The sequence below is a fragment of the Bos taurus genome, chromosome 25, assembly GCF_002263795.3.
Source record: "Bos taurus isolate L1 Dominette 01449 registration number 42190680 breed Hereford chromosome 25, ARS-UCD2.0, whole genome shotgun sequence".
Lineage (NCBI taxonomy): Eukaryota > Metazoa > Chordata > Mammalia > Artiodactyla > Bovidae > Bos > Bos taurus.
The window spans coordinates 16,926,530-16,953,735 of record NC_037352.1 but is presented as its reverse complement, the minus strand read 5'-3'; the positions used below and the strand labels follow the sequence as shown (position 1 = coordinate 16,953,735).

At 42.1% G+C, this 27,206-nt stretch overlaps 2 protein-coding genes across 2 annotated transcripts in view; both read left to right on the top strand.

Moving 5' to 3' along the window:
• The window catches only part of TMC7 (transmembrane channel like 7), a 60,810-nt gene extending 36,273 nt beyond the window's left edge, over positions 1-24,537 (top strand). Inside the window, exons 9-16 of the mRNA XM_002698015.7 lie at positions 977-1,134; positions 3,907-4,024; positions 4,336-4,433; positions 6,370-6,556; positions 8,951-9,081; positions 12,318-12,473; positions 21,600-21,678; positions 22,469-24,537. Coding sequence (XP_002698061.3) covers positions 977-1,134; positions 3,907-4,024; positions 4,336-4,433; positions 6,370-6,556; positions 8,951-9,081; positions 12,318-12,473; positions 21,600-21,678; positions 22,469-22,543 — 1,002 coding nt within the window. The 3' untranslated portion in view covers positions 22,544-24,537. The remainder of the gene's footprint in view (positions 1-976; positions 1,135-3,906; positions 4,025-4,335; positions 4,434-6,369; positions 6,557-8,950; positions 9,082-12,317; positions 12,474-21,599; positions 21,679-22,468) is intronic.
• On the top strand, positions 16,684-19,321 carry LOC783466 (ubiquilin-1-like). Its single transcript, XM_059881550.1, is given in 2 exon segments — positions 16,684-18,558; positions 18,561-19,321. Coding segments are annotated over 2 exon segments (1,683 nt in total). The 5' UTR covers positions 16,684-16,925; the 3' UTR covers positions 18,611-19,321.
• Positions 24,538-27,206: the final 2,669 nt, after the last annotated feature.

Below are 27,206 nucleotides of genomic sequence, written 5' to 3'. Positions count from 1 at the left end.
AATATACATTTGGCTGATATGACAAAAAAACTAAGATCAAACCAACCAGTTTTTTATTTTCAGTAGGGAAAAAAGCATCCAAAATAGTGTGTTCGGGGTACCTACTCCTCCTGGAATTTACAGTATTCACGTCTAGGCTGGACTGCCTGGATTTAAGCCCCAGCTGTACTACTTTAGTAAGTAGGTAAAGGGGACTCAGTTTACCTAAAATAACAGTAGTTTTAAAAATCCTAGTTGGTCTAGTGGCTCTGCTTCATGAAATCAGCCATCAGGGGCCCAGGTTCCTTCCATCTTACAGCCCTGCCTTCCTTAGGATGTGGCCTTCTCCTGTATGGCACAGGGTAGCCCACCAGCCAGTGGGGAGGAAGTAAAGGAGATGGGGGGCAGCACATGGAGGTTGCATGGAAAACTTCTACTTATATCCCTTTGGCCAAAATTTAGTCAGATAGATAGCCATTTACCTAGGGAGACAGATTGTGTATCAATGGGTAGTTTACAGCATGTTCAATTAGTACTAATTGACCTGGAATAGCCATTCTCTCCTTTCATAATAGAATTTCGATGACATATATGGCTATCTGGAATAAAAATAAAATTACAGCCTTGAAAATTCTGTAAATTACCCGTTGATCCAGAATGCATGGGTTTTTTAATATTTCACCTTAATAAATCCAGTAGAGCTTGTTTTTCTTTCAGTATGGTACTAGATCATGGTTCCTCTGTTTGAACACCCAAGGGAGAAGATTGCTTAGTTTTAGGTGCCATGTTGAATGAAAAAATGTTTTGTTTCATTTGCTGAATGTGTTTGGGTGTTTTTCCCCCTTACAGTTTAATGAGATATAATTAACATTCAACACTGTGTGAGTTTAAGGTGTTGAGCATGATGATTTGACATATGTATAGTTGTGTTCTCTTAAGGTCAATTCATTTGTGATGCAATTTATTATACTCCTGACCAGTTTTGTTATCTTCATAGGAAATTGACAAGATGGTTTTTGGAGAGAACCTCTTGATTCTGTACCTGCCTTCTATTGTGATCACGCTGGCCAATTTTATCACCCCGATAATCTTTGCCAAGATCATCCACTATGAGGATTATTCCCCAGGTTTTGAGATCCGGCTGACAATCCTTAGGTAATGCCTAGGCATGGCAAACAGGTCACCACTTGTCACCTCCCCTGCCCACAGCAGACATTGCTAATCAATTGTGGTACCTTTTTCCCTGCTGGGTCAGAAATCCTCTTCAGCCTTCAGATAGTCTCCACAAATGACTCAGAGTTTTCACATGCAGAGAAATCTCTTAAGTGTCTACTCGGCTGCGGTGTATTTTCAGTCATGTATTAGCACCCTGACAGCTGAGGGCATAGGGTGGGTCCTTGGAGGAATGCTGCTCTGGAGATGTTAGAAGGACACGTGTATGCCAGCAGGAGAGTGAGGAAGTGGGAGAGAAGGGAAGGCAGCTAATAAAGGGTATGCTGTTTGGGAAGTTGTAACTGGGGCTCGGTTCTGCGGGACAGCTCAGGGAGTTTGCATGGAAAATATCTTAGGGTTTTCCCACTCAGTAGAGTGTTTGTCCTTCAACAAATGTTCACCCTCCCCTGCCTAAGAGTGGCCGAGTCCCAAGGGCATTAACTCCCCCACAAGTTCCATCCCATGGCCCCAGCGCGTGGGCCTTGGGAAGAGAGTTACACTAGGAACTTGCAGTAGGAACCTGAGACTTTTGCTGGAGTGAATGCTGAGAAAAATGTGGCCCAGATACCGACTGTGTGTGCTACTGTTGCCTTTTTAGAATTTGTTGTAATCTCTCTTCTCATACTGAAAAATATTCAGTTTCATAAAAAAAAAATGCCAAAGGTAAAGCTGGACCCAAGTTAACACACATGAGTTAAGGAGGACCAGGTGGGGGCTGTATGAAACTGGAACGTTTTCTTTCTGCTTCTCAAATGCCTCAGGTGGTATTTGCATCTTTTAAAAAAAAGGTTTTTTTTTTTTGGAAATTTTCAAATAGGAAAGTATGGTGACCCCCTATGTGTGTCCATCACTTAGTTTCAACTATTTACCAACATTTTTCTAGTCTTTAAAAAAATTTTTTTTAATATAAATTTGTTTATTTTAATTGGAGGCTAATTACTTTACAATATTGTATTGGTTTTGACATACATTGACATGAATCTGCCACGGGTGTACGTGTGTTCCCCATCCTGAACCCCCCTCCCACCTCCCTCCCCATCCCATCCCTCTGGGTCATCCCAGTGCACCAGCCCCGAGCATCCTGAATCATGCATCGAACCTGGACTGGCGATTCGTTTCACATATGATAATATACATGTTTCAATGCCATCCTCCCAAATCATCCCACCCTCTCCCTCTCCCACAGAGTCCAAAAGACTGTTCTATACATCAGTGTCTCTTTTGCTGTCTCGTATACAGGGTTATTGTTACCGTCTTTCTAAATTCCATATATATGCGTTAGTATACTGTATTGGTGTTTTTCTTTCTGGCTTACTTCACTCTGTATAATAGGCTCCAGTTTCATCCACCTCATTAGAACTGATTCAAATGTATTCTTTTTAATGGCTGAGTAATACTCCATTGTGTATATGTGCCACAGCTTTCTTATCCATTCATCTGCTGATGGACATCTAGGTTGCTTCCATGTCCTGGCTATTATAAACAGTGCTGCGGTAAACATTTTGCTAGTCTTCTTTCATGCGGTTCCCCTACTCTGGTGGAATATTTTAAGCAAATTTCAGGCAACATGTTTCACCTGTAAAAGCTCAGTGTATCTCTAAAGTGACAGGAACTTTTCTTTTTAAACATAGCCATCATCATGCCTCATAGAATTGTCAGGTCCCTGGTGGAGCTGCAGAGAGCTTTCTGTGATTGGTTGGTCTTGGTTTGTTCAAATCAAGATCCAGAGAAAGGCCCCCTGCTGGTTTGGGTTGTTAATGTTTCTTAAATCCCTTTTGTCCTTTCAAAAATCCCCCTTCCCTTGTGTTATGCCATTGGTTTGTGAGAGAAGCTGGGGCATTTGTCTTATATAATGTTCTTTATTTGGATTTAGATCATTGTTGCTGTTTGTGTCTTTTGTTTTTCTATATCCCCTCATCACCAATAATGACTGTGGATTCAGACTTTTTAGTTAGATTCCAAATGAGTTTTGAGTTATGGAAGCCTCCCTGGCAATGCTGGGTACTCACATCTCCCAGGAGCACAGAATATCAGATGGATGGTATAGGTTTGCCCGCCAACTCACACACTTTTAATGTTTCTATTTCATTTAATTTTTAAAAATTATAAACCAAACAATAAATGAACCATCTTCGTAGAAAACGAGCCCTCTGCCCTCCTGTCTTGAATCCACTTCCCCCCAGCAGCCCTTATCTACATGGTTCCTGTTGTTCATGCCAATATTCACACGTTTTGTTTTTTTTTAAAAATAGGATTGTTTCTACCTGAGACTCTGCCATGTATTTTTTTTTCCCACTTCTCAATATATCCTAAGCCATCTCTCAAAACTGATACTTAGAAAATTCAGTTAGTTCTTTTCAGGAGTTGTTCTGAGCATGGCTACATCGTCATGGACTCAGGACTTCCCAGCTTTCTGATATTTTTTTTTCTTTTGCATTTAAAAAAATGTGATAAAATATATATATAACATGAAAGTTACCATCCTAGCCACTTGTAAGTGTGTAATTCAGTGGCACAAAGTACTTACTCAGTGTTGTACTACCATCACTACTGCCGTTTCCAGAACCTGCTCATCATCCCAAACTGAAGCCCGGTGCCCATCTGTGGGTTTGCTGTTAAGAAAGGCCACTTCTCTGCACCCAGCCCTGTTCCGAGGGGCCAGCTTGCCCCAAGCCCTTCTCATCCCATGTTCCCCGCCTCCCCTCTCCCCCGCAGGTGCGTCTTCATGCGGCTGGCCACCATCTGTGTGCTGGTGTTCACCCTGGGCTCCAAGATTACATCCTGTGACAACTACTTGTGTGAGCTCTGTGGCTACAACCAGAAACTCTACCCGGTGAGGCTGGGGGGAAGGGCGTCCTACGAGGTGGGTCATTTGGCGGGGGCGGGGGGCGCGCGGTAGCATTAAGGTCGAGAGAACAGCCCGTGGAGCCAAGGGTGTGAATCCCAGGTGATCCTCTTTCTTGCTCTGTAGCTGAATCTGTCACACCAGGAACTCCTAAGGGTTTGAAAACCCAAGTCTGTGCTGGAGCTCAGGGGAGTGTTGACTGGTGGCCTCCAGAGGCACAGGATCGGGGGCTGGAAATGACCTCAGTAGAACCTGGCTTTTGCTGCTCCAAGTCAGGCTTGTTTCTCTCTTGGTTTCAGTGCTGGGAGACCCAAGTTGGGCAGGAAATGTACAAGCTGATGATCTTTGACCTCATCATCATCCTGGCTGTGACACTTTTTGTGGATTTTCCTAGAAAGTAAGTGTGAGGGGTACCCTTCTTATCTCCCCTGACCCCTCATCCTCCCCAACAGGTCCCCATCACAGCTGCTCTTCACTAAGTACTGGATGATTCCACATCCTGGAAACCACTTGACAACCACTGGCGCCTTTCAGACAGCTCCAGGCCATCATCCTGAGTCCATTATGCGCCCCATTGAAAGGCAGCACAAAGAGCAGAAATGAGGCTGCTTTCTGGGGGATGCCCCCGGGGTGACTTCTTGCCATGTCACAGCCACGGGCCCTGTTAGTGGAGGTCCTCCAGGCTGCAGTGGACACTGCATTTCCTAATCTGTGTTCAAGCCCAGCACTGCCCATTTCCTCATCACATGACCTTGGGCAAATTACTTAAGCTCTGTGCCTGTTTTCCTACCTATGAAATGGGAATACTGGCAGTACCCATCTCATACCCCTTTGGTGAAGATTAAATGACAAAATGCAGATAAAAGTACTAAGAACACTCCATGCCACAAAACTCAACAAAACATTAACTGTCACCATCAGGACTGTCATTACTATGCCGTCATTAAAATTTTTTTTTTCTCAACATCTTCTTGAGCCTTAAGTGAAACTGTTCACTTAATCACATGTACAAATTCTTTTTTTACTCACATGTACAAAGTCTCCTGGCATATGCCAGAAGTTCAATAAACCCATAAAAGTAAACATTAAAAAAGAAACTGTCCTTTTAAAAAAAATTACACAAATATGATGTGAATGTTTATATTACAGTTTTTAAATATTTAAATAAATATAGAAATTCTGAGAATAGTGAGAGCCCTCTTGTTACCTTACCCCTAATTCCCCAGACCCACCCCACTCCTCGGAGGTGGCCATTGTTAACATCTGCGGTAGATCCAGCCATCCTTAAAAAGAAAACAAAAGCATATTTGCATAAATACACATGTAAGTAAACACACAGTCTTGCTGAAAGTGTCCTTTTCTTGCCCACAAACGGGATCATGTTACATCTACGTGGATCCACAGCTTGCTTCGGAGAAGGCAATGGCACCCCACTCCAGTACTCCTGCCTGGAAAATCCTATGGACGGAGGAGCCTGGAAGGCTGCAGTCCATGGGGTCGCTAAGGGTCAGACACGACTGAGCGACTTCACTTTCACTTTCATGCATTGGAGAAGGAAATGGCAACCCACTCAGTGTTCTTGCCTGGAGAATCCCAGGGACGGGGCAGCCTGTTGGGCTGCTGTCTATGGGGTCACACAGAGTCGGACACGACTGAAGTGCCTTAGCAGTAGCAGCACAGCTTGCTTTTTCCCCTACACAAGCAAAATACCATGACTTTACATGTCAGGACACATATATTTTCCTCATATGTTTTAAAGACTGTGTAATAGTCTGCTGTACACATTGCTTCTAATTTGATGATGAAGCCCCTGCTGATGGGCACTTGGGTTGTTACCCAGTATTTTTGCTAATATGTGATAATGCTACAGTGAATAGCTGTGTGTATTTATCTCAGGCCCCTGGTCCTAGGGTTTCTGTAGGAAGCTTCTAGGATTCCAGGAGTGGCATACAGGGCAATAGGTCCCTCGTAAGCCATTATCTGTGTGGATGAACGATAGCGCTGTACTTTTTGAATTGAGTGGCACGCCAGCACACAGAGACTGCAGGTCATTTACTGTCTATGCAGTGCAGTAAGCTGTGTTATAATCCTCCTATGTTTCAGATGAGAAAAATGAGCCTTGTCTAATGTTAGTTGGCTGGTAAACTATAGATCTGAGACTTGTACCCTAGTCTTAATGACTCCAGAGTTCACTGTATGTTGCATCTTCTAGACATATGACGAACAGTTTGCATGAGAAGTATGCATGGAAACAGCCCTAATTGTGTGGATGTGGTTCTGTGCCTCGGCCGACCCTGGTAGTCCAGGCGGTAAGCTGTCCTGTTTGTTTGCAGGATCCTGGTGACCTACTGTTCCTCCTGGAAGCTTTTTCAGTGCTGGGGAGAGCAGGAGTTTGCCATCCCTGATAATGTTCTGGGGATTGTTTACGGGCAAACCATTTGCTGGATCGGAGCCTTTTTCTCACCCCTTCTTCCTGCAATTGCAACCTTAAAGTTCATTATCATCTTTTACGTGAAAGAGGTAAGGAGAGGTGGGGTTGAGGGGTCGATAACCCGGACCATTCTTGATCTTGCAGGACATTCAGCACACACATGCCTGGAGCCCACCCAGATCCCATCAGATGTATCACAATTGCATCCCTTATTTGATATATGTATTTTTTTTATTGTGAAAAAAAAAAAAACTTTGAATGGGTTTTCACATTTTTATCATTTTGAGAGTTGAAGAATGGTCTTGCTCCTATGGTTTAAATGTTTTTGTATGTAGCTAAGAGTTGAGTTGCCAAAGTAATATCTCTGCTTTTCAATATGCTATCTAGGTTGGTCATAACTTTCCTTCCAAGGAGTAAGCATCTACAGTGGTTCATTTTGGTGATTTTAAGAAAAGGTTTATTACTTAAAATTATTTAATTTTCTGCTTGGCTTTTGGAGCTGGTGCATTTATTTTCAGTTATCAGTTATTTACGTAGCTTCTCAAACAGCTCACAGATTGTAGGCGTTGTACCTGAACTAAGGGCTCAATGGGTGAAGTAGCCCTACAGATGACTAATTTATCTTGGCTTGTTAATCAAACTTTTTAAAATTATAGATGCAATATATGCTCACTGTTAAACATTTAAACAGTGCAGGTATGTATTCCATCCCTTCTTCTAGATATATATATATATATATATATATATATATATTTATATATATCTGTTAATAAGCCCAACATAATTGAGCACCTAATATACCAGGCCCTAGGAATTAAAAAATGGAAGTAATAATAGTATTATTAATAAGTACAACAGTACTAACAGGTGATAATAATACTGTGTCCTCCCACTCTGCTGAACCACTATATAGATGATCATGTAATCCTTTAAAGTAGGTACTGCTAGTAACCATATTTTATAAATTAGGAAGCTGAAGTTCAGAGAGGCTAAGTAACTGATCCAAGATCACACAGCTTATCAGTGACTCCTGAGATGTGAACCCAAGTTTACCTCACTCCAGAGCCTATGCTCTTAATCCAGTAGGCCGGGCCTTTCATTGGGTCATACTTTCTACCCAGCTGTTTTGGTCTTTGAAGAATGTTCCAGTGCTTTCATTTGAAAACTCAGTTGGCTGAAGTCACCACAGGAGAAGTGGATACGAGAAAGCTCGTAGGAACTTTTTCTTCTTCCAGAAAGTATCAGGCAGTGGCTTCCCAGCGTGTAGCTCAGTAGAGACAGCGTGGGGGTAATAGAATGGGTCACAGGCACTGGACTGAGTTCTGACACCCCAGCTTGACTGGCCAGCTGCCCCCAGACACCCTGACCAGACACCAGGGTCCCTCGGCTCACAAGATGCTCTGACTGCTGTGGTCACAGGAGCTTGATGCTCCTGAGACTATAGCTTTCTGCAATACTCAGGAGGAAGTATATGCCTCTTTCTCCCCCACTCCCCACCTGATCTCCCCTTCAAGTCTTAACCTCATTGGAAATATTTATTTTTAATATATAGGAAAGGAACTTAAGCACTGGGGGTCCAGTGCAGAGGGTGATGTTTCAGTCCCCTGTCAGAGAGCCTGAAATCCCATGTATCATAGCCAAAAAAACCAAAAGCATAAAAACAGAAACAGTATTGGAACAAATTCAGTAAAGACTTACTATATAGGAAAAATCCATGTTCACGTAAAAATGCAAGCAAAGTATCTCCTATTCTGGTATGTATATATTTAATACATATTTAAACCCCTAAGGAGAATACTTTTTGAATCTTTTCAAATCTTCATGCTGTGTACTGTAAATATATCACGTTGTATACTCTACCTTATAATTTTATTTGTCAATTATACCTCAGTAAGGCTGAGAAAGGAAATTTATGGTAATGTGTTTAAAAATACATATTTTTAAAAAACAAATGAGATCATACAGTACAAAGTTTTGACGTCCCAACTTTTTATTTGACAGTGCCTTATACGATGTAAAGCTCTCTTGTTTTTTCTAAGGGCTAGGTGGTTTTCCATTGTGTGAATCACTTTAACCTTTAAGGAACTACATTGATAGCTGCTTACATTGATAGTTGCTTTGGTTGCTTTCCGGAGAAGGCAATGGCACCCCACTCCAGTACTCTTGCCTGGAAAATCCCATGGATGGAGGAGCCTGGTGGGCTGTAGTCCATGGGATCGCTAAGAGTCGGACACGACTGAGCGACTTCCTTTTTTTTTTTTTTTTTTTGGTTGCTTTCAGTTATTCCCTGTTATCAACAACTGTAGCAGTAAACACCATATGCGTGTGTTTTGGCCATTTTTTTCACTATGGTCTGTATTGCTGACTACCCTCTAGAAAGGTTATAGCCAATTTATATTCCCACTGTAATGCATGACTGTGCTCATTTATCCTCAGAGAAGCAGTGCTCTTCATTTTTCCTCTTTCTTCCTTTCTCTCCTTAGATAAGTCTTCTTTATACCTGCAGACCCTCTCCGAGGCAGTTCAGAGCATCCAATTCTAATTTCTTCTTCCTGTTGGTGTTGCTGATTGGACTGTGCTTGGCAATTATACCTCTGACAATCAGCATGGCACGGTAAATATGACTTTCTTTCTAGAACATTCCTTCCTTGACTTGTCCCTCTTTTGTGTTAAAGCCTTCTTTGCATTCTTTATTGGCACCAGCAGAGGTCAGTAAGTTACTCCTGGGTGTTAAGTCCACCTTTGTTTTGGAATCACCCTCTGGATGCTGAAATATCTTAGTCCACTTCTGAACTTGAACTTGCAGGTTTCCCGTTGGTTTTGAGAGTGTTGTTTGGGTCTGTTCCACCCGATCCCTTTTCCTAGGACCTGTCTTCTGGTCGCCTTTGGGATTGTTTGTTTCTGATTGTAAAGATAATGCATGGGCACTGAGAAGATTTGGCGTGTCTTCTATGTACCAGGCACTGTGCTAGGTGCTGGGGGTATAAAGACAACTCAGACACGGCACGGGGGAGCGTGTCATCTAGTGTGGAATTTGGAAAGAAGGGAAATGTTCAGTCCTGAGGATGAGAAATTGAGGGTTCCAAACCCAGGGGTGCCACTTTTTCTGTTAGAACCATTTATACCGACTCTGGAAAGAGAGTAAACGACTTAGCCTTTGCAAGCTATATGGTTTCTGTAGCACTTATTTGGCTCAACTGATTACATATCATCTATGTTGCAACCTATGCAGCCTATGTTGCATCTATGTATATAAGCCAGTAGGCAAGACTATGTTCCGGTAAAACTTTATGAAAAATAGACTGTGGACCAGATTTGGTCTATGGGCTGTAGTTTGCCACCCCTTGACTTAGTCTCATGGAATTCCGTTTCTTTATTTTATGTATCCTATTTTGTCCCATTTCTTCATTTTTTTTTTTTCTTATACTGGAGTGAGTTGCCATTTCCAGTACCAGGGGATCTTCCTGACCCAGGGATCGAACCCACGTCTCTTGCACCTCCTGCGTTGGCAGGTGGATTCTTTACCACTGCGCCACATTTCTTCATCTTTAATTGAAAAGCCTAGAACTTTGAATTCCTCTCTCAGGTTTTATTATTTTTTAAACTAATTTGAGTCTGTGTCAGTTCAGTTCAGTTCAGTTGCTCAGTCGTATCTGACTCTGACCCCATGGACTGCAGCACGGATTCCCTGTCCATCACCAACTCCCAGAGCTTGCTCAGACTCATGTCCATGAAGTTGGTGATGCCAACCAACCATCTCATCCTCTGTCATCCCCTTCTTTGCCTGCCTTCCATCTTTCCCAGCATCAGGGTCTTTTCCAGTGAGTCAGTTCTTCGCATCAGGTGGCCAAAGTCTATGTATGTTTATTGTAATGGTAGTATGTTATACATTGAAAAATTCAAGTAGTACAGAAAAGAGTATAAATTAAAGAGATTTATTATGAAAAAATGTATTTTTTTAATGCATATGGAATAATAGTGTTTGGCAACTTAATTTGTTTCACTTTTATATTATGTCCTTTTCCAGGCCAGCACATACAGAACTCTTGTTGTTTTAATTTTTTAACTTTGGATTTTTAAAATAAGAAATGCATTCACATGGCATAGATTTGGAAAAGTATAGACGAGTATGTGGTGGAAATTCATGCTCCAGTTCTGTTTCCGGCTACTTAGCTTCTATCTAAGCCAGTCATATCTATATGTGTGTGTCCCTCTAGGTGGTTCTTTATTCCAGTGTATGAATGGATCACAAATTGCTCATCCATTTTCTTAAACAACATTTAGGTTGTTTCCAGGAATCAATTTTTATCCGTAAAATAGGGCTGCAGTAGAAAATTTCCTACACAGAACTTTGTGATGTGACTATAGCCAATTCTTGTAAGCCTTAATTTTTTTTCCCATTGTAATTTTATTTTTCCCTTTTTATTTAAACAATTTTCAAATCTATGGAAAAGTTGAAAAAAATAGCAGCAGTGACAGCTTATATACCCTTTACCTGGATGTCCCAACTGTTGCATCCTGCTCCATTTGTCTACTCTGTCTCTGTTCATACCTTTTGTGTGTGTGCAGATGAACCACACCATGTTTGTAGGCATCATAACATTTCATTCCTAAATACCTAAACCTTCACTTCCTAAAGGTAAGGACATTCTTCCTATATATCCACAATAACATTATCACACCTAAGAAAAATAACGCCAATATCATGTTCCCGCCATTGCCAAGTTTCTCCAGTTGTCTGCAAATAGTCTTTTAGAGCTTTATTTTGTAAATGAGGCTCTTTTTCAGGTTTTACTCATTACTTTTGGTTACCATGTTTCCTTAGTCTTTTTTAATCTTAAAAAAGTCGAGACCAGTTTCCTCACCTCTAAATTAATAGGCTGAAGAGTGGTCTCCCCACATTCTAGAGCTGTCTGTTTTCTCACAGTGTCATTTATCTTGATCTTTTTTTTTTAATTTCTGATGCTCAATTTACTGCTGTTCTAGAATATCACCAGAGTATCTATCTTTGAGTAACAGATTCTTTTTTTTTAACTGAAGTATAGTTGATTTTCAGTGTTGTGTTAGTTTCAGGTATACAGCAAAGTGATTTAGTTATATAAATATATTCTTTTTCAGATTCTTTTCCTTTATAGGTTATTATAAAATACTGAGTATAGTTCTCTGTGCTGTACAATGGGTCCTTGTTGATTATCTGTTTTATATGTAAGTAGTATGTATATGTTAATCCCAAACTTCTAATTTATCCCTACCCACTCATCACCTTCTCCTTTGGTAACCATAAGTTTGTTTTCTATGTCTGTGGGTCTATTTATGTTTTGTAAAAAAAGTTCATTAAATTATTTAGATTACACATACCATTTCTCTGTTTGGCTTATTTCACTTAATATGATAATCTTTAGGTCCATCTATTTGCAGCAAATGGTATTGTTTCATTCTTTTTTCTGGCTGAGTAATACTCCATTGTGTGTGTGTGTGTGCCACATCTTCCTATTCATTCATCTCTCGATGGATACTTAGGTTGCTTCCGTGCACTGAACACTGGGGTGCATGTATCTATTCAAATTAAAGTTTTCTCTGGATATATGCCCAGGAGTAAGAGTGCAGGATCATATATGGTAGCTCTATTTTTTAACTCGACCTTCTGTCCTCAATTTCTTGTAAACTGGAAATCAAGTCTAGGGACTTGAGACTTCAGGGTAAGCATTTTTGACTGGGGTTTTCCCGAAGGCCCATGTGGTCAGGCAGTTCCTTGTGGGTCCTGTTAATGCAGTTTTGCAGGCGTGCAGAGGAGGCTGCTCAGCCTGTGCTGCAGGCCTGGGCTGAGCCCCATGCTTTGTGTCCTGGCAGCATCCCGTCCTCCAAAGCCTGCGGGCCATTCACCAACTTCAACACCACCTGGGAAGTGGTCCCCAAGACAGTGAGCACCTTCCCCAACTCGCTGCAGACGCTGGTTTATGGCATCACTTCGGAAGCCTTCGCAGTGCCTTTTTTCATGATCATCTGGTAAGTGAGAACCACCTGGGCTCTGCAAGTGTTTTCCATCGAGACTGGTGGGCTGCTCTCCGCTGGGAAATGGAGGTTACCTGAGACACTGGTGTGCTACTGAACCTCTCTGGGCTGTACTTTACCTAATCCCTAAAATGTTGTAATAATAGTAATTCTTTCAGGATATTGTTGAACAGGTTCAGGGAGATCCCAAATATAAGGCACTTAGCCAGATGGCAGACTTATAAAATATAACCCAATAAACACTGCATATTATTAGTATTACTGCATATTATTAGTATCACAAAATTAGTTGCTCTTCAGAAAAGGAATTGATAACTGGGCTGAGAGAAGAGTACCAGTGTAGGAGCATGCCCTTGAATCCTGGCTCTACTATTTATAAGCTGTGTGGCCTCAGGTCATCAGATTTCCTCTCTGAGTCTTGATTTCCCCACCTGGAAAATGGGAATAAAAATGGCACATACCTTGTAGGGCTGTAAGAAGAAGGACACATGGTGACACGTGTGAAGTGATTAGCAGAGGACCCGGCCCATGGTGAAGGCTCAGTAAATGACAAGGGTTGGGTGCAGAGGCGATGAGGGCTTTTGTGCAGAGATTCATTTTGCGTGTTAAAGTAATTCTAATCACAAATGTGTGTTGAGGGCTTACTTTGTATTAGGCACTGTTCTAATTACTGTCCATTCTCATTATTCATAAATTCCATATTTTTTATGTATTGTAAAAATGCTTACTAGCTAAAACATTTTTGTAACCAAAAAGTCGATACTAGTGATGCTTTTTTGTGGGTATTTATGGAGTGTGTTACTCATGCATTGAGTAACAAAAAATGAGTTGCCTTGACATACAGTGTCTCAGTGTATTTATTATTCCACTGCTGTAGTGGAATATCATAGACTGGGTCACTAAATATTGTTTCTCATGGTTCTGGAGCCTGGAAGTCTGGGATCAAGATTCCAATATGGTCAGATGAAGATCCTCTACAGACTTCTTGTATTCTGTAATGGCAGAAGGGGCTAGGGAACGCTCTGATGTCTCTTTAATAGGGGCACTAGTCTCATTTGTGAGGGCTTTATCCTCATGACCTAATCACCTCCCACAGGCCTACTGTCTAATACCATCACCTTGGGATTAGGACTTATATGAACTTTGGCAGTACGCAGTATTCAAACCATAGCTCAGACTGTAACTAAGTATCCTAAATTTTTATGATCTGTTTATAGTGCCATGTTTCTTGCATTTCATGCTTTTGGTGGTGGGTGATTTTGCTGTTCATACAGACATGAAGTGTTTTCTAGGGTTTTCTAAGTGCACGAAGGCTGGAATGTGTTTTATGCAGAGACTGTGCTTGTTAGAATCAGCGAACTAAAATGGACTGGAGTGGGTGAATTTAACTCTGATGACCATTATATCTACTACTGCGGGCAGGAATCCCTCAGAAGAAATGGAGTAGCCATCATGGTCAACAAAAGAGTCCGAAATGCAGTACTTGGATGCAGTCTCAAAAACGACAGAATGATCTCTCTTTGTTTCCAAGGCAAACCATTCAGTATCACAGTAATCCAAGTTTTGCCCCAAGTAACGCTGAAGAAGCTGAAGTTGAACAGTTCTATGAAGACCTACAAGACCTTTTAGAACTAACACCCAAAAAAGATGTCCTTTTCATTATAGGGGACTGAAATGCAAAAGCAGGAAGTCAAGAAACACCTGGAGTAACAGGCAAATTTGGCCTTGGAATATGGAATGAAGCAGGGCAAAGACTAATAGAGTTTTGCCAAGAAAATGCACTGGTCATAGCAAACACCCTCTTCCAACAACACAAGAGAAGACTCTACACATGGACATCACCAGATGATCAACACCGAAATCAGATTAATTATATTCTTTGCAGCCAAAGATGGAGAAGCTCTATACAGTCAACAAAAACAAGACCAGGAGCTGACTGTGGCTCAGATCATGAACTCCTTGTTGCCAAATTCAGACTTAAATTGAAGAAAGTAGGGAAAACCACTAGACCATTCAGGTATGACCTAAATCAAATCCCTTATGATTATACAGTGAAAGTGAGAAATAGATTTAAGGGACTAGATCTGATAGATAGAGTACCTGATGAACTATGGACTGAGGTTCGTGACATTGTACAGAAGACAGGGATCAAGACCATCCCCATGGAAAAGAAATGCAAAAAAGCAAAATGGCTGTCTGGGGAGGCCTTACAAATAGCTGTGAAAAGAAGAGAAGTGAAGCAAAGGAGAAAAGGAAAGATATAAGCATCTGAATGCAGAGTTCCAAAGAATAGCAAGAAGAGATAAGAAAGCCTTCCTCACTGATCAGTGAAAAGAAATAAAGGAAAACAACAGAATGGGAAAGACTAGAGATCTCTTCAAGAAAATTAGAGATACCAAGGGAACATTACATGCAAAGATGGGCTCGATAAAGGACAGAAACGGTATGGACCTAACAGAAGCAGAAGATATTAAGAAGAGGTGGCAAGAATACACAGAAGAACTGTACAAAAAAGATCTTCACAACCCAGATAATCACGATGGTGTGATCACTGACCTAGAGCCAGACATCCTGGAATGTGAAGTCAAGTGGGCCTTAGAAAGCATCACTATGAACAAAGCTAGTGGAGGTGATGGAATTCCAGTTGAGCTATTTCAAATCCTGAAAGAGGATGCTGTGAAAGTGCTGCACTCAATATGCCAGCAAATTTGGATAACTCAGCAGTGGCCACAGGACTGGAAAAGGTCAGTTTTCATTCCAGTCCCAAAGAAAGGCAATGCCAAAGAATGCTCAGATCATCTCACACGCTAGTAAAGTAATGCTCAAAATTCTCCAAGCCAGGCTTCAGCAATATGTGAACCGTGAACTTCCAGATGTTCAAGCTGGTTTTAGAAAAGGCAGAGGAACCAGAGATCAAATTGCCAACATCCGCTGGATCATGGAAAAAGCAAGAGAGTTCCAGAAAAACATCTATTTCTGCTTTATGGACTATGCCAAACAAAGCCTTTGACTGTGTGGATCACAATAAACTGTGGAAAATTCTGAAAGAGATGGGAATACCAGAACACCTGACCTGCCTCTTGAGAAACCTATATGCAGGTCAGGAAGCAACAGTTAGAACTGGACATGGAACAACTGACTGGTTCCAAATAGGAAAAGGAGTACGTCAAGGCTATATATTGTCACTCTGCTTATTTAACTTATATGAAGAGTACATCATGAGAAACGCTGGGCTGGAGGAAGCACAATCTGGAATCAAGATTGCTGGGAGAAATATCAATAACCTCAGATATGCAGATGACACCACCCTTATGGCAGAAAGTGAAGAGGAAACTAAAAAGCCTCTTGATAAAGGTGAAAGAGAAGAGTGAAAAGTTGGCTTAAAACTCAACATTCAGAAAACGAAGATCATGGCATCTGGTCCCATCACTTCGTGGGAAATAGATGGGGAAACAGTGGAAACAGTGTCAGCCTTTATTTTGGGGGGCTCCAAAATCACTGCAGATGGTGACTGCAGCCATGAAATTAAAAGACGCTTACTCCTTGGAAGGAAAGTTATGACCAACCTAGATAGCATATTCAAAAGCAGAGACATTACTTTGCCAACAAATGTCCGTCTAGTCAAGGCTATGGTTTTCCAGTGGTCATGTATGGATGTGAGAGTTGGACTGTGAAGAAAGCTGAGCACCGAAGAATTGATGCTTTTGAACTGTGGTGTTGGAGAAGACTCTTGAGATTCCCTTGGACTGCAAGGAGATCCAACCAGTCCATTCTGAAGGAGATCAGCCCTGGGTGTTCTTTGGAAGGAATGATGCTAAAACTGAAACTCCAGTACTTTGGCCACCTCATGTGAAGAGTTGACTCATTGGAAAAGACTGTGATGCTGGGAGGGATTGGGGGCAGGAGGAGAAGGGGACGACAGAGGATGAGATGGCTGGATGGCATCACTGACTCAGTGGACGTGAGTCTGAGTGAACTCCGGGAGTTGGTGATGGACAGGGAGGCCTGGCGTGCTGCGATTCATGGGGTCGCAAAGAGTCAGACACAACTGAGCGACTGAACTGTGCTTGTTAGATAAGCTTCATTCGGGCACACATCATGGTGCTGTTGGCTGTGAGTTCAGTGATATTAAATAAGGTGTCTTTAAATAGAAACAGTTATTGTGTATTAATAACTTTGTTTCTCAAGAAACATAAAAGAAACGGTCGCTGCGACTCATCGCCGTCTGAACACACAGCGGCTGCTGAGCACCCGACCAGGGCCTGCGCCGGAGCCCACGCCAAGCTCCGCGGCTCCTCGCCCACCAGGGCGGCCCTGAGCCAGTTGTCACTGAGGTAGCGCGCCCCACATTCTCCGCTGCCCGGCCAGGCCAGGCCGGCTCTGGCGTTGCCTGGCTCCCGCTCGCTCACCCGCTCCCTCCTTTGCGCCTGAGTCACCGCCGCCGCCATGGCCGAGAATAGTGAAAGCGGCGGCCCTCCGAGTTCCCAGGACAACGCCGCCGCGGCCGAAGGTGCCGGCGCCCCTGCCGCCACCGCCTCCACGGAACCCAAGATCATGAAAGTCACCGTGAAGACCCCGAAGGAGAAGGAGGAGTTCGCAGTGCCCGAGAACAGCTCTGTCCAGCAGTTCAAGGAAGAAATCTCGAAACGTTTCAAATCACATACCGACCAACTTGTGTTGATATTTGCGGGAAAAATTTTAAAAGATCAAGATACTTTGAGTCAGCATGGAATTCACGATGGACTTACTGTTCACCTTGTCATCAAAACACAAAACAGGCCTCAGGATCATTCAGCTCAACAAACAAATGCCAGTGGAACCAGTGCTACCACATCATCAGCTCCTAGTAGTAACTCCACATCTGGTTCTGCCACTAGCAGCCCTTTTGGTTTAGGTGGCCTTGGAGGACTTGCAGGTCTGAGTAGCTTGGGTTTGAATACTACCAACTTCTCTGAACTACAGAGCCAGATGCAGCGGCAACTTATGTCCAATCCTGAAATGATGGTCCAGATCATGGAGAATCCCTTTGTCCAGAGCATGCTTTCAAATCCTGACCTGATGAGGCAGTTAATTATGGCCAATCCACAAATGCAACAGTTGATACAGAGAAATCCAGAAATTAGTCATATGCTAAATAATCCAGATATTATGAGACAAACATTGGAACTTGCTAGGAATCCGGCAATGATGCAGGAAATGATGAGAAACCAGGACCGAGCCTTGAGCAACCTGGAAAGCATCCCAGGGGGATACAATGCTTTACGGCGCATGTACACAGATATTCAGGAACCCATGTTGAGTGCTGCACAAGAACAGTTTGGTGGTAATCCGTTTGCTTCGTTAGTGAGCAATACATTGTCAGGTGAAGGTAGTCAGCCTTCCCGTACAGAAAATAGAGATCCATTACCCAATCCGTGGGCTCCACAGGCTTCTCAGAGTTCATCAGCTTCCAGTGGCACCACCAGCTCAGTGGGGGGCACTAGTGGTAGTGCTGCTGGTGGTACTGCTGGGCAGAGTTCTGCTGCGCCAAATTTGGGACCTGGAGTAGGAGCCAGTATGTTCAATACACCAGGAATGCAGAGCTTGTTGCAGCAAATAACTGAAAACCCACAACTTATGCAAAACATGTTGTCTGCCCCCTACATGAGAAGCATGATGCAGTCACTAAGCCAGAACCCTGACCTTGCTGCACAGATGCAGAATCCTGATACGTTATCGGCTATGTCAAACCCTAGAGCAATGCAGGCCTTATTACAGATTCAGCAGGGTTTAGAGACCTTAGCAACTGAAGCCCCCGGCCTCATCCCAGGGTTTACTCCTGGCCTGGGGGCATTAGGAAGTACTGGAGGCTCTTCAGGAACCAATGGCTCTACTTCTACATCTAGCGAAAACCCAAGTCCCACAGTAGGAACCACCGAACCTGGACACCAGCAGTTTATCCAACAAATGCTGCAGGCTCTTGCTGGAGTGAATCCTCAGCTACAGAATCCAGAAGTTAGATTTCAGCAGCAACTGGAACAGCTCAGTGCAATGGGATTTTTGAACCATGAAGCAAACTTGCAAGCGCTAATAGCCACAGGAGGGATATCAATGCGGCTATTGAAAGGTTACTGGGCTCTCAGCCATCATAGCAGCATTTCTGTATCTTGAAAAAAATGTAATTTATTTTTGATAACGGCTCTTAAATCTTTAAAATACCCGCTTTATTTCATTTTGACTCTTGGAATTCTGTGCTGTTATAAACAAACCCAATATATGATACATTTTAAGGTGGAGTGCAGTAAGATGTGTGGGTTTCACTGTGTTTGTTTCTTTTTTGTTTTCCTGGAACAGTGGGAATCAATGCTTTTTCATTTAAGGCTACTGCATGCGTCAAACACTTCTGCATTTATTGTAATTTTTACAAAACATATTACCTTTTATAGTTGGGTGAACAGATTTTTGTCCTGCATCTGTCCAGTTTATTTGCTTTTTAAACATTAGTCTCTGGTAGTAATTTATGTAGAATAAAAGCATTAAAAAGAAGCAAATCATTTGCGCTTTATAATTTGTGATACAACATTGCTTATCGTGACTTTGGCATGTATTTTTGCAAACAAAAATGCTGTAAGATTTATACTACTGACAGTTTTTGCTTTATTTGTATACAATGTATGTATGCACATTTGGGACAGCATCTCTAGAAACATACTACAGTAGATCATCTGAGCAAAATATCTGTAATGGAAAAAATAAAGATAAGGAAATACTTCAAAGCAGAGTATTTCTTAATTGTGTAGAATCTTACAGCATCTTTGATGAACATCTCAGCAAAAGTACTGGTTAGTGAGGCTTGTTGAAAATACAGTAGAAAAACTGATTCTGGTTATCTCTTTAAGGACGTATTAATTGTACAGACAAGATGATGTAACACTGTCTCAGCATTCACAGATTGACTGTAAATTACCTTAATCTTTGTGCAGACTGAAGGAGCACTGTAGTGTAACCCCAAAGTGCATTTGCCTAGGACTTGCAGCTTCTCCCATAGGTAGTTTAACAGGCATTACAATTTGTAATTGAAATGTTGCTTTCACTGAAAGTGTCTTGATGTTTCAGTTATTTTTAATCGCCATATAAAAATAGAACTATCTTCGGGATTTATTAGTTTTCTCATGCACAGGCAATACACGAATTTAAAATGATTTGTGAGCCACTTGTTTCTGAAGTGTTTTGGTAGTTCTATTAAGAAATAGTTAAATATTGTGCCTTTCAGAGCCTGAGAGAAGGGGAATTTTGGGGGTGGGGTGGGGTTCTGTCCTGGATTGGGCCAGCCTAAATAATACTGGCAACCAAGATTCTGTTAGGATTTCTGTGCGTATAGTGTAGTAAAGAAGTATCATTCAGGGGTGAAAACAAAGAGCCGTTTTAACAATGTTGAGTACATTTGGCTGTTCTACAGCTTTTTTCTTCCCTCCCCAAGGAAATTCTGTTTGCCTAACTCTCAAACTATTGGGGTGGTACATTCCTTTAGGACCAATTAAAACCTAACTTTGGGGTCAGTAATATATTTGGCTGACTCTGGTTCAGTATTCTCTTAGGTCATTATATTCTCTCATGTACAGTTAAGGGAAATTAAAATGTTAAAGTAACTAAAATTAATTCAGACCAGTAAAATCAAGGGAAATATAAGTTGAATTCCATTACTTCTGTAAGGTGCTTGCTATTAAAAAGGTGAAGAGGCAGGTTGCCCACCATTCCGTGCACTGTTTTGACACTGTCCCCTGGAATAAAACAGGTACAAAGGTTAATTAAGATGGAGGCATGACTAAGAGGAACTTGTTAAGGATGATATTTGTGTGTCTCTGCTCTCTCTGCCTTATGCCTCAGTATGGTTTTAAAACTTTTGTACTAGCAATTGGTGGTATACAGTGTGGGGTAGTGTCATAACCAGTTTGACAATTTATTAATCACAAAATAACAATAAATCTCTAGCTTTAAAAAAAAAAAAAAAAAGAAACATAAAAGAAACTATCAATCAGCTGACAAAAATGTTGTGACCAGAGGCACAAAGGAACCTGTTCTGTATTTCCTTTGGGACCATTGTTTCAGAATTCACTGGTTCAGTTTCCTGGAACCTATAGAACTACCACAAATCACTGAGTTGATTGTAGCTTACCTGTTCTAACTCCTGCAGTCATCAGTTATCCTATGAGGTAGATATTACTACAGTAAAATCCCACAATGATGCAAGAAAAGGGTTAAAAAATTTATTTGTTAAAGGTAAGATACCGTTGATATTAATACAATGATGTGGGAGTTGTAGCCCATTAGCCTGGAATTCCGCGGATCCTGGAATTCCGCGGATCCTGGAATCCAGCGGCTTCATCGTTGTTGGTTCACTCCAGCTGTGGTCTGGCTGCCGCCATCTGGGGTGGTTACCTGATCTGGCTTCCACATCATTGGGGGTCACTCTCGACCTTGGCCATGGGGACTTCCAGAAGAGAAGACTGACATCCCTGATTCCAGTGGCCCTCACTTCCTCAGCCTTCTCTGGGGAGATTAAATAGGCAGCCACCTCCCCTTCATGGATGATGTTGCCTGCTGTTTACCTGGGCACTTGCCCTTCACTTCACTTGTCCGTCTTCTCAAAGATAATAATTTCAACCACCCATAATTGAGGTCTGGGGCTGCACAGAAAACAGGAGCAATTGCCAGCTGCTTTTACTCAGAATTGTATTATGTTAGGCTTGTTATCACTGGGTTTTACTCTGTTATCCCCATTTTACAGATGAGGGGGCTGAGGCCAGAGAGGCTCCACAGTGATCATCCACAGTCACTTTATTCTGTGTTGAGCTGAGCTTCTGGCCCATCTCCTCTCTCCCCTCTCTTGTGTGTGCCAGCGGAGATTCAAGAGCTTTAGTATTAACTTAGAAAGCAAGGTAGGAATCGGTCTCTGCTGCCATTGCCAAATAAAACCTCTCTGGCTATTTCTGATGCTCTCTGCTTGGGAGAGGGGTGGGTTTTCTTTTTTTCTTCTGTTCAAACAAAAGTAAAACTGTTCCAGGCCAAGTGGGTCGGGTCGTTTTGCAGTGACCTTCAGATGGTACAAACTCCCTAGTGACCTCTCGCCTTATGTTGCAGCCTCATTATGTTTTACTTCATCGCCCTGGCCGGAGCGCACAAGCGGGTGGTCGTCCAGCTCCGAGAGCAGCTGAACCTGGTAAGAAAGCTCCGGTCCTGGGAGTCAGGGCCAGGGATGTTTATGGCAGGACACGGAAAGGAATGGGAGTTTCTCCCGGGGAGAGAGAGTGGGACACTGCATCACCACTCCCCCAGAACTCTGCCTTCAGGCCTGGACTCCTGCAGCTCCATCCTCATACTGTGCTGGGATGCAGAGGTCAAGAAGGGAGACGGACTGCTCAGAGGCTAAAGGAAAAAGATACATTCCGACTGCTATAACTGCTGTAAAGATGGCGTAGATGAGCTAGTTAGAGAGTGCCTGGTGGACCATCTGCTGCTGAGATAGCAGCCATTTCAGCAGGAAGTGACGATGGAGCCAAGACTTGAATGATGAGAAGGAGCCAGTTATGGGAGGTCTTGGGTATGAGAGTAACAGGCAGAGACAACAGCGAGGTCTGGGCCCAGGAGGAAGGGCATTCTGCACGGAGGGTGCATGATGGGAAAGGCAAGGCGAGCTTGAGTCACAGCACTGCCTGAGGGTGCTGGTGAGAAGTCTGGGTTTAATTCTGAGTGTGATAAGAAGCCACTGGAGGGTGTTGTCCAAGTCTGATGTTCATTTTTAAAAGAACATTTTTACAAGGCTGCTTTGTGGACCGGGGGCTGGGGTGGGGGGGTTTGGGGGACAAGAGTAAAAAGACAGTTTGGAGGTCACTGGAGGTCCAGTAGTTTGGATCCTTGGCCTTGAATCTGATAGGTAATTTCTTGGGTTGAAATAATATTTGTTTCCAAATATATTGACTATGCTGTTGAACCTATTTTTTTTTTTTTAGGAAAGTCGTGACAAGCGTTATCTAATCCAGAAACTCACAGAAGCCCAGAGGGATCTGAGGAACCGGCTAGACTGACGGGGAAGTGCTGCTGCCTGTGGCTTACAGGCTGGCCTGGTGACCTGCCAGCCTACAACATCCGTCGGGGATTTTAGCGGAAATTTTAAAATATATTTTTCTGGAGTTTGGGCCTTTCCTGAAAGTGGCTCCAAATGTGCAGCTCCAGTGGCCGTGTTTACATTAACAGGTCCCTGTCCTTAGGGCATTAGTAAAGCAGGTTCAAAACCATGTCTTCTGCCTGTAACCCAGCAGCTCAGGGGCAACTTAACCAAAACACTGACTTTGAAGCTTTTCAACTGAAACTGAGGAGAGACCACTCATGTTTTTACAAGCTCACTTGTATCGTCTTTTAAAGTTAACTGTGGAAGTCATCAGTCCATGAGCCTGGGTTCGTTCTTTTGAACCAGGTTCTGGGGATTTAGGCTGAGAGGTGTTCCCTTAAGAAGCAGTGACTCTTGTGAATGGTTCTGCATACTTAAAATGCAGAAACCCTGGAATCATGATGTTTGAAACAGGTGGTGGAGCATGGAGAGGATGGTTATGTAATTTCAGCTATGTGGTAATATGTAATATGAGAGTAATACTGTATGACAGAGAAAAGCCCTTCCTGCCATGTGAATAAGGAAGGCCCCGAGGGCCTTGGATTGAGCCCGTGATGGGGGAGCAGCCACAGCTTGGTAGCCTGGATTTCGTAGCTTCCTGGGCATGTTGCTACAGCCTCATTACTCAGGGGAAGCTGCTTTAAGGGCCTGGATAGTCACAACCTTCCATTCCCTTCTAGTCCTGGGTTTGGAGATTTGGCAGAGGGTTCTGTGCCATCAAGATTAAGAGGCAGAGTGCATCTCGCTCTGCCAAAGGCCGCGTCCCTTCCTGCACTGAGCTCTCTGAATGGCACTTCACGGTTCGGAGCCAGGCTGGAAGGGGCTGTTGAGTGTTTGAGTGTTGGGGGCACGTGGGCTGCAGCATCAGGCCAGCCTTTGGCGGTGCACCCAACTAGACCGAATGCTGGAGCTTTTAAATGTACGTATTCATAGTTTTAAAGGCTCTTGTTTTTCTTGTGCTTAAAATTTTTAATTTCATTTTACAAAACATGTAGATATCTCTTAAGACTTCTATTACCATAAAAACCTTATGCAATGAATACCTCAGTATAAGCTTACCTGAAATTAATAGCTTTAAACCTTTTCACATAAGCCTTGATTATAGTTTAATCAGTTTTCATTCTAATACCTTCAGAATCTTTTCCAAAGTACTGTAGTTTTGTAATGGACTGTCTGTGCCCTCCTTCTCGTGTTTTCCTTCCTTTCACTGGCTCGTTAAACCTTTCCTTGGGTTTGCCTTGCATTTAAAGGTGGGTGCAGGTTTTAGAAAGCTGCTGTTATGAAGACTATTTCCCACCCCCAGGACTCTCCCATTACTCAAAAATGATTCACTCCTTGCTCTTAGAAACAAAGCAAGCTCACCACAGTTAACACAAGTCTATCTACTTGTCCCTTTGCCAGACTTTTTTTTTTTTGCTCTTCTACAGTTAGTATTCATACAGGGTATTTTTAAAAACTATAAAACTGATGAGCTTTTCAAGCTTTTCATACCTTTTTAAGGTTTATGAATATTTAAGTCTAATAACTAGTATGGAATTTTGAACAAATGAAAGTTCATTCCATCCTCACTTAAAAAATTCTAAATTGTTGGCATTTTTGCCTAAAGAATTTATATGTAGCGCATTCTTGCCTTCAGCATGCTTCTGAGAACAGTCAAGTATTCTGTGCAGCGTGTGTGTGTGTGTGTGTGTGTGTGTGTGTGTGTGTGTTGGAAGCTCTGTTTTCTTTCCTGTTATTATACTGAAATATGCTAATATATTCATCTTAGGTAAATGCTGCTAATTTGCATACTTTGTACTTGAATATTTTTTTATATTTTGATAATTTTAATAACTGCAGGAGATGTCTGTATAATTGTTAAAGTGCAGCTCTCTCTAACAAATGTGCATTAAAACTACTGATTAAACTGTATCTTGAAGGTTTTAAAATGTGATTGTGTGTGATTGGAGGGGTCTTGTCAGCAATCTAGTGACCATAGAAAACTATAACAGTTTGTAAGGTTACTCTTTGCCTTTTCCTAGAATCAGAGAGAAGAAAGATTTAATTTTAGAAAGTCATCAAATGAGTGCAATTAAGACTCTATTTTAAGCCAAGGAGGGATGTGTGTGTGTGTGTGTGTTTTAAACTTAAAAGACATAGTTATTTCAAGCATTCCCTATCCCACCTCCCAGAGGAATTTTATTCTCCCAGAAAATTATATAATATATATTCAAGCAAATATGTATCTGTAGTTGTATGCATGATATTTATTTATTTCTGAGCTTCTCCTTTTTTCCTCCTTAATAATATCTTGAAGAACATGGCATTCTTCCATATGTCATTGTATACTTTCATAATCATTTACCAGTGCTGGATACTTAGTTTTCAGTCACTACCCCCTCCCTGACCCCACACACCTCATTATAAACACTGGGAATTGGAATTTTGAAAGTCCATGCAAACATTTCTCTTTTCTTTGTTCTACCCCATTCGGCTTCAGGTTCTTTTTTTTTTTTTTTTTTAACATATAATGCATTTATTAAGAGTTCAACATTATTTTTTTCTTTTTTTAATTTTTAATTGGAGGATAGTTTCTTTACACTGCTGTGTCGGTTTCTGCCATTAAACAACGTGAATCAACCATAAGTGTATATATATCCCCCGACCTTAAAACCTCCCTTCCAACCCCCCACCCCAGCTTCAGGTTCTTGTTCTTTATCAAGACAGCCTTGCACTTCCTTGCAATCACAAAATATTCTCATAGAGAAGAATCCAGTTACACAGGTCTTTAATTTGTATTAACTCTGTTAGCAAAGTAAATTTCTGCAGCTACATGTCTGATTGCAGATACTCACTTGAGTAAGTATTGGAGAGGGCTTTCCTGGAGGCTCAGTCAGTAAAGAATCTGCCTGCAATGCGGGAGACCTGGGTTTGATACCTGGGTTGGGAAGATCCCCTGGAGAAGGGCATGGCAACCCACTCCAGTAGTCTTGCCTAGAGAATCCCCATAGTCAGGAGCCTGACGGGCTACATACAGTCCATGGAGTTGCAAGAGTTGGATACAACTGAGAGACTAATAAGAGCAGAGCAGAAGAAAGGAATTAAAGGGATGGCACAGCAAGGTCTGATCTCTAGGAAGATAGAACTTTTTAATGTGTCTTCTTTATATAGGGTGTTACTTTATTAGTAAATTTCATTTGGTATATTTTCTTTCCAAAACATGGGATGTGCTTGGGACTATAGAGTGGCTTTCTAACTTGCTTAGTTGCATAAGTTTTTACAGATTTCCTTACCTTTCTGGGATAAAGTACCCTCATTTTTTTTTAGTACCCTCATTTTTAAAATGAAAAAATAACTGAATTCACTTTTATTTTTGAGGATTGAATTAGGGAATAATAATAAACTGTGGAAAATTCTGAAAGAGATGGGAATACCAGACCACCTGACCTGCCTCTTGAGAAACCTATATGCAGGTCAGGAAGCAACAGTTAGAACTGGACATGGAACAACAGACTGGTTCCAAATAGGAAAAGAAGTATGTCAAGGCTGTATATTGTCACCCTGCTTATTTAACTTATATGCAGAGTACATCATGAGAAACGCTGGGCTGGAAGAAGCACAAGCTGGAATCAAGATTGCTGGGAGAAATATCAATAACCTCAGCTATGCAGATGACACCACCCTTATGGCAGAAAGTGAAGAGGAACTAAAAAAAAAAAAAAGCCTTTTGATGAAAGTGAAAGAGGAGAGTGAAAAAGTTGGCTTAAAGCTCAACATTCAAAAAACTAAGATCATGGCATCTGGTCCCAACACTTCATGGGAAATAGATGGGGAAACAGTGGAAACAGTGTCAGACTTTATTTTGGGGGGCTCCAAAATCACTGCAGATGATGATTGCAGCCATGAAATTAAAAGACGCTTACTCCTTGGAAGAAAAGTTATGACCAACTTAGATAGCATGTTAAAAAGCAGAGACATTACGTTGCCAACAAAGGTCCATCTAGTCAAGGCTATGGTTTTTCCAGTGGTCATGCATATGGATGTGAGAGTTGGAGCGTGAAGAAAGCTGAGCGCCGAAGAATTGATGCTTTTGAACTGGGGTGTTGGAGAAGACTCTTGAGAGTCCCTTGGACTGCAAGGAGATCCAACCAGTCCATTCTGAAGGAGATCAGTCCTGGGTGTTCTTCGGAAGGACTGATGCTGAAGCTGAAACTCCAATACTTTGGCCACCTCATGTGAAGAGTTAACTTATTGGAAAAGACTCTGATGCTGGGAGGGATTGGGGGCAGGAGAAAAAGGGGATGACAAAGGATGAGATGGCTGGATAGCATCACCGACTCAATGGACATGAGTTTGAGTGAACTCTGGGAGTTGGTGGTGGCCAGGGAGGCCTGGCGTGCTGTGATTCATGGGGTCTCAAAGAGTTGGACACAACTAAGCGACTGAACTGAATGAAGCCTTTTCATTATGAAATTTTGTTTTTTCATTACAAAAATACTTGTTTATTATAGAAATTTGAAAGCTATAGAGAAAAAAGAAGTGAATCATGTATAAGCAACATTTATGGACGTCCACTGTTAACCTTGGCAAAATGCCTCGTA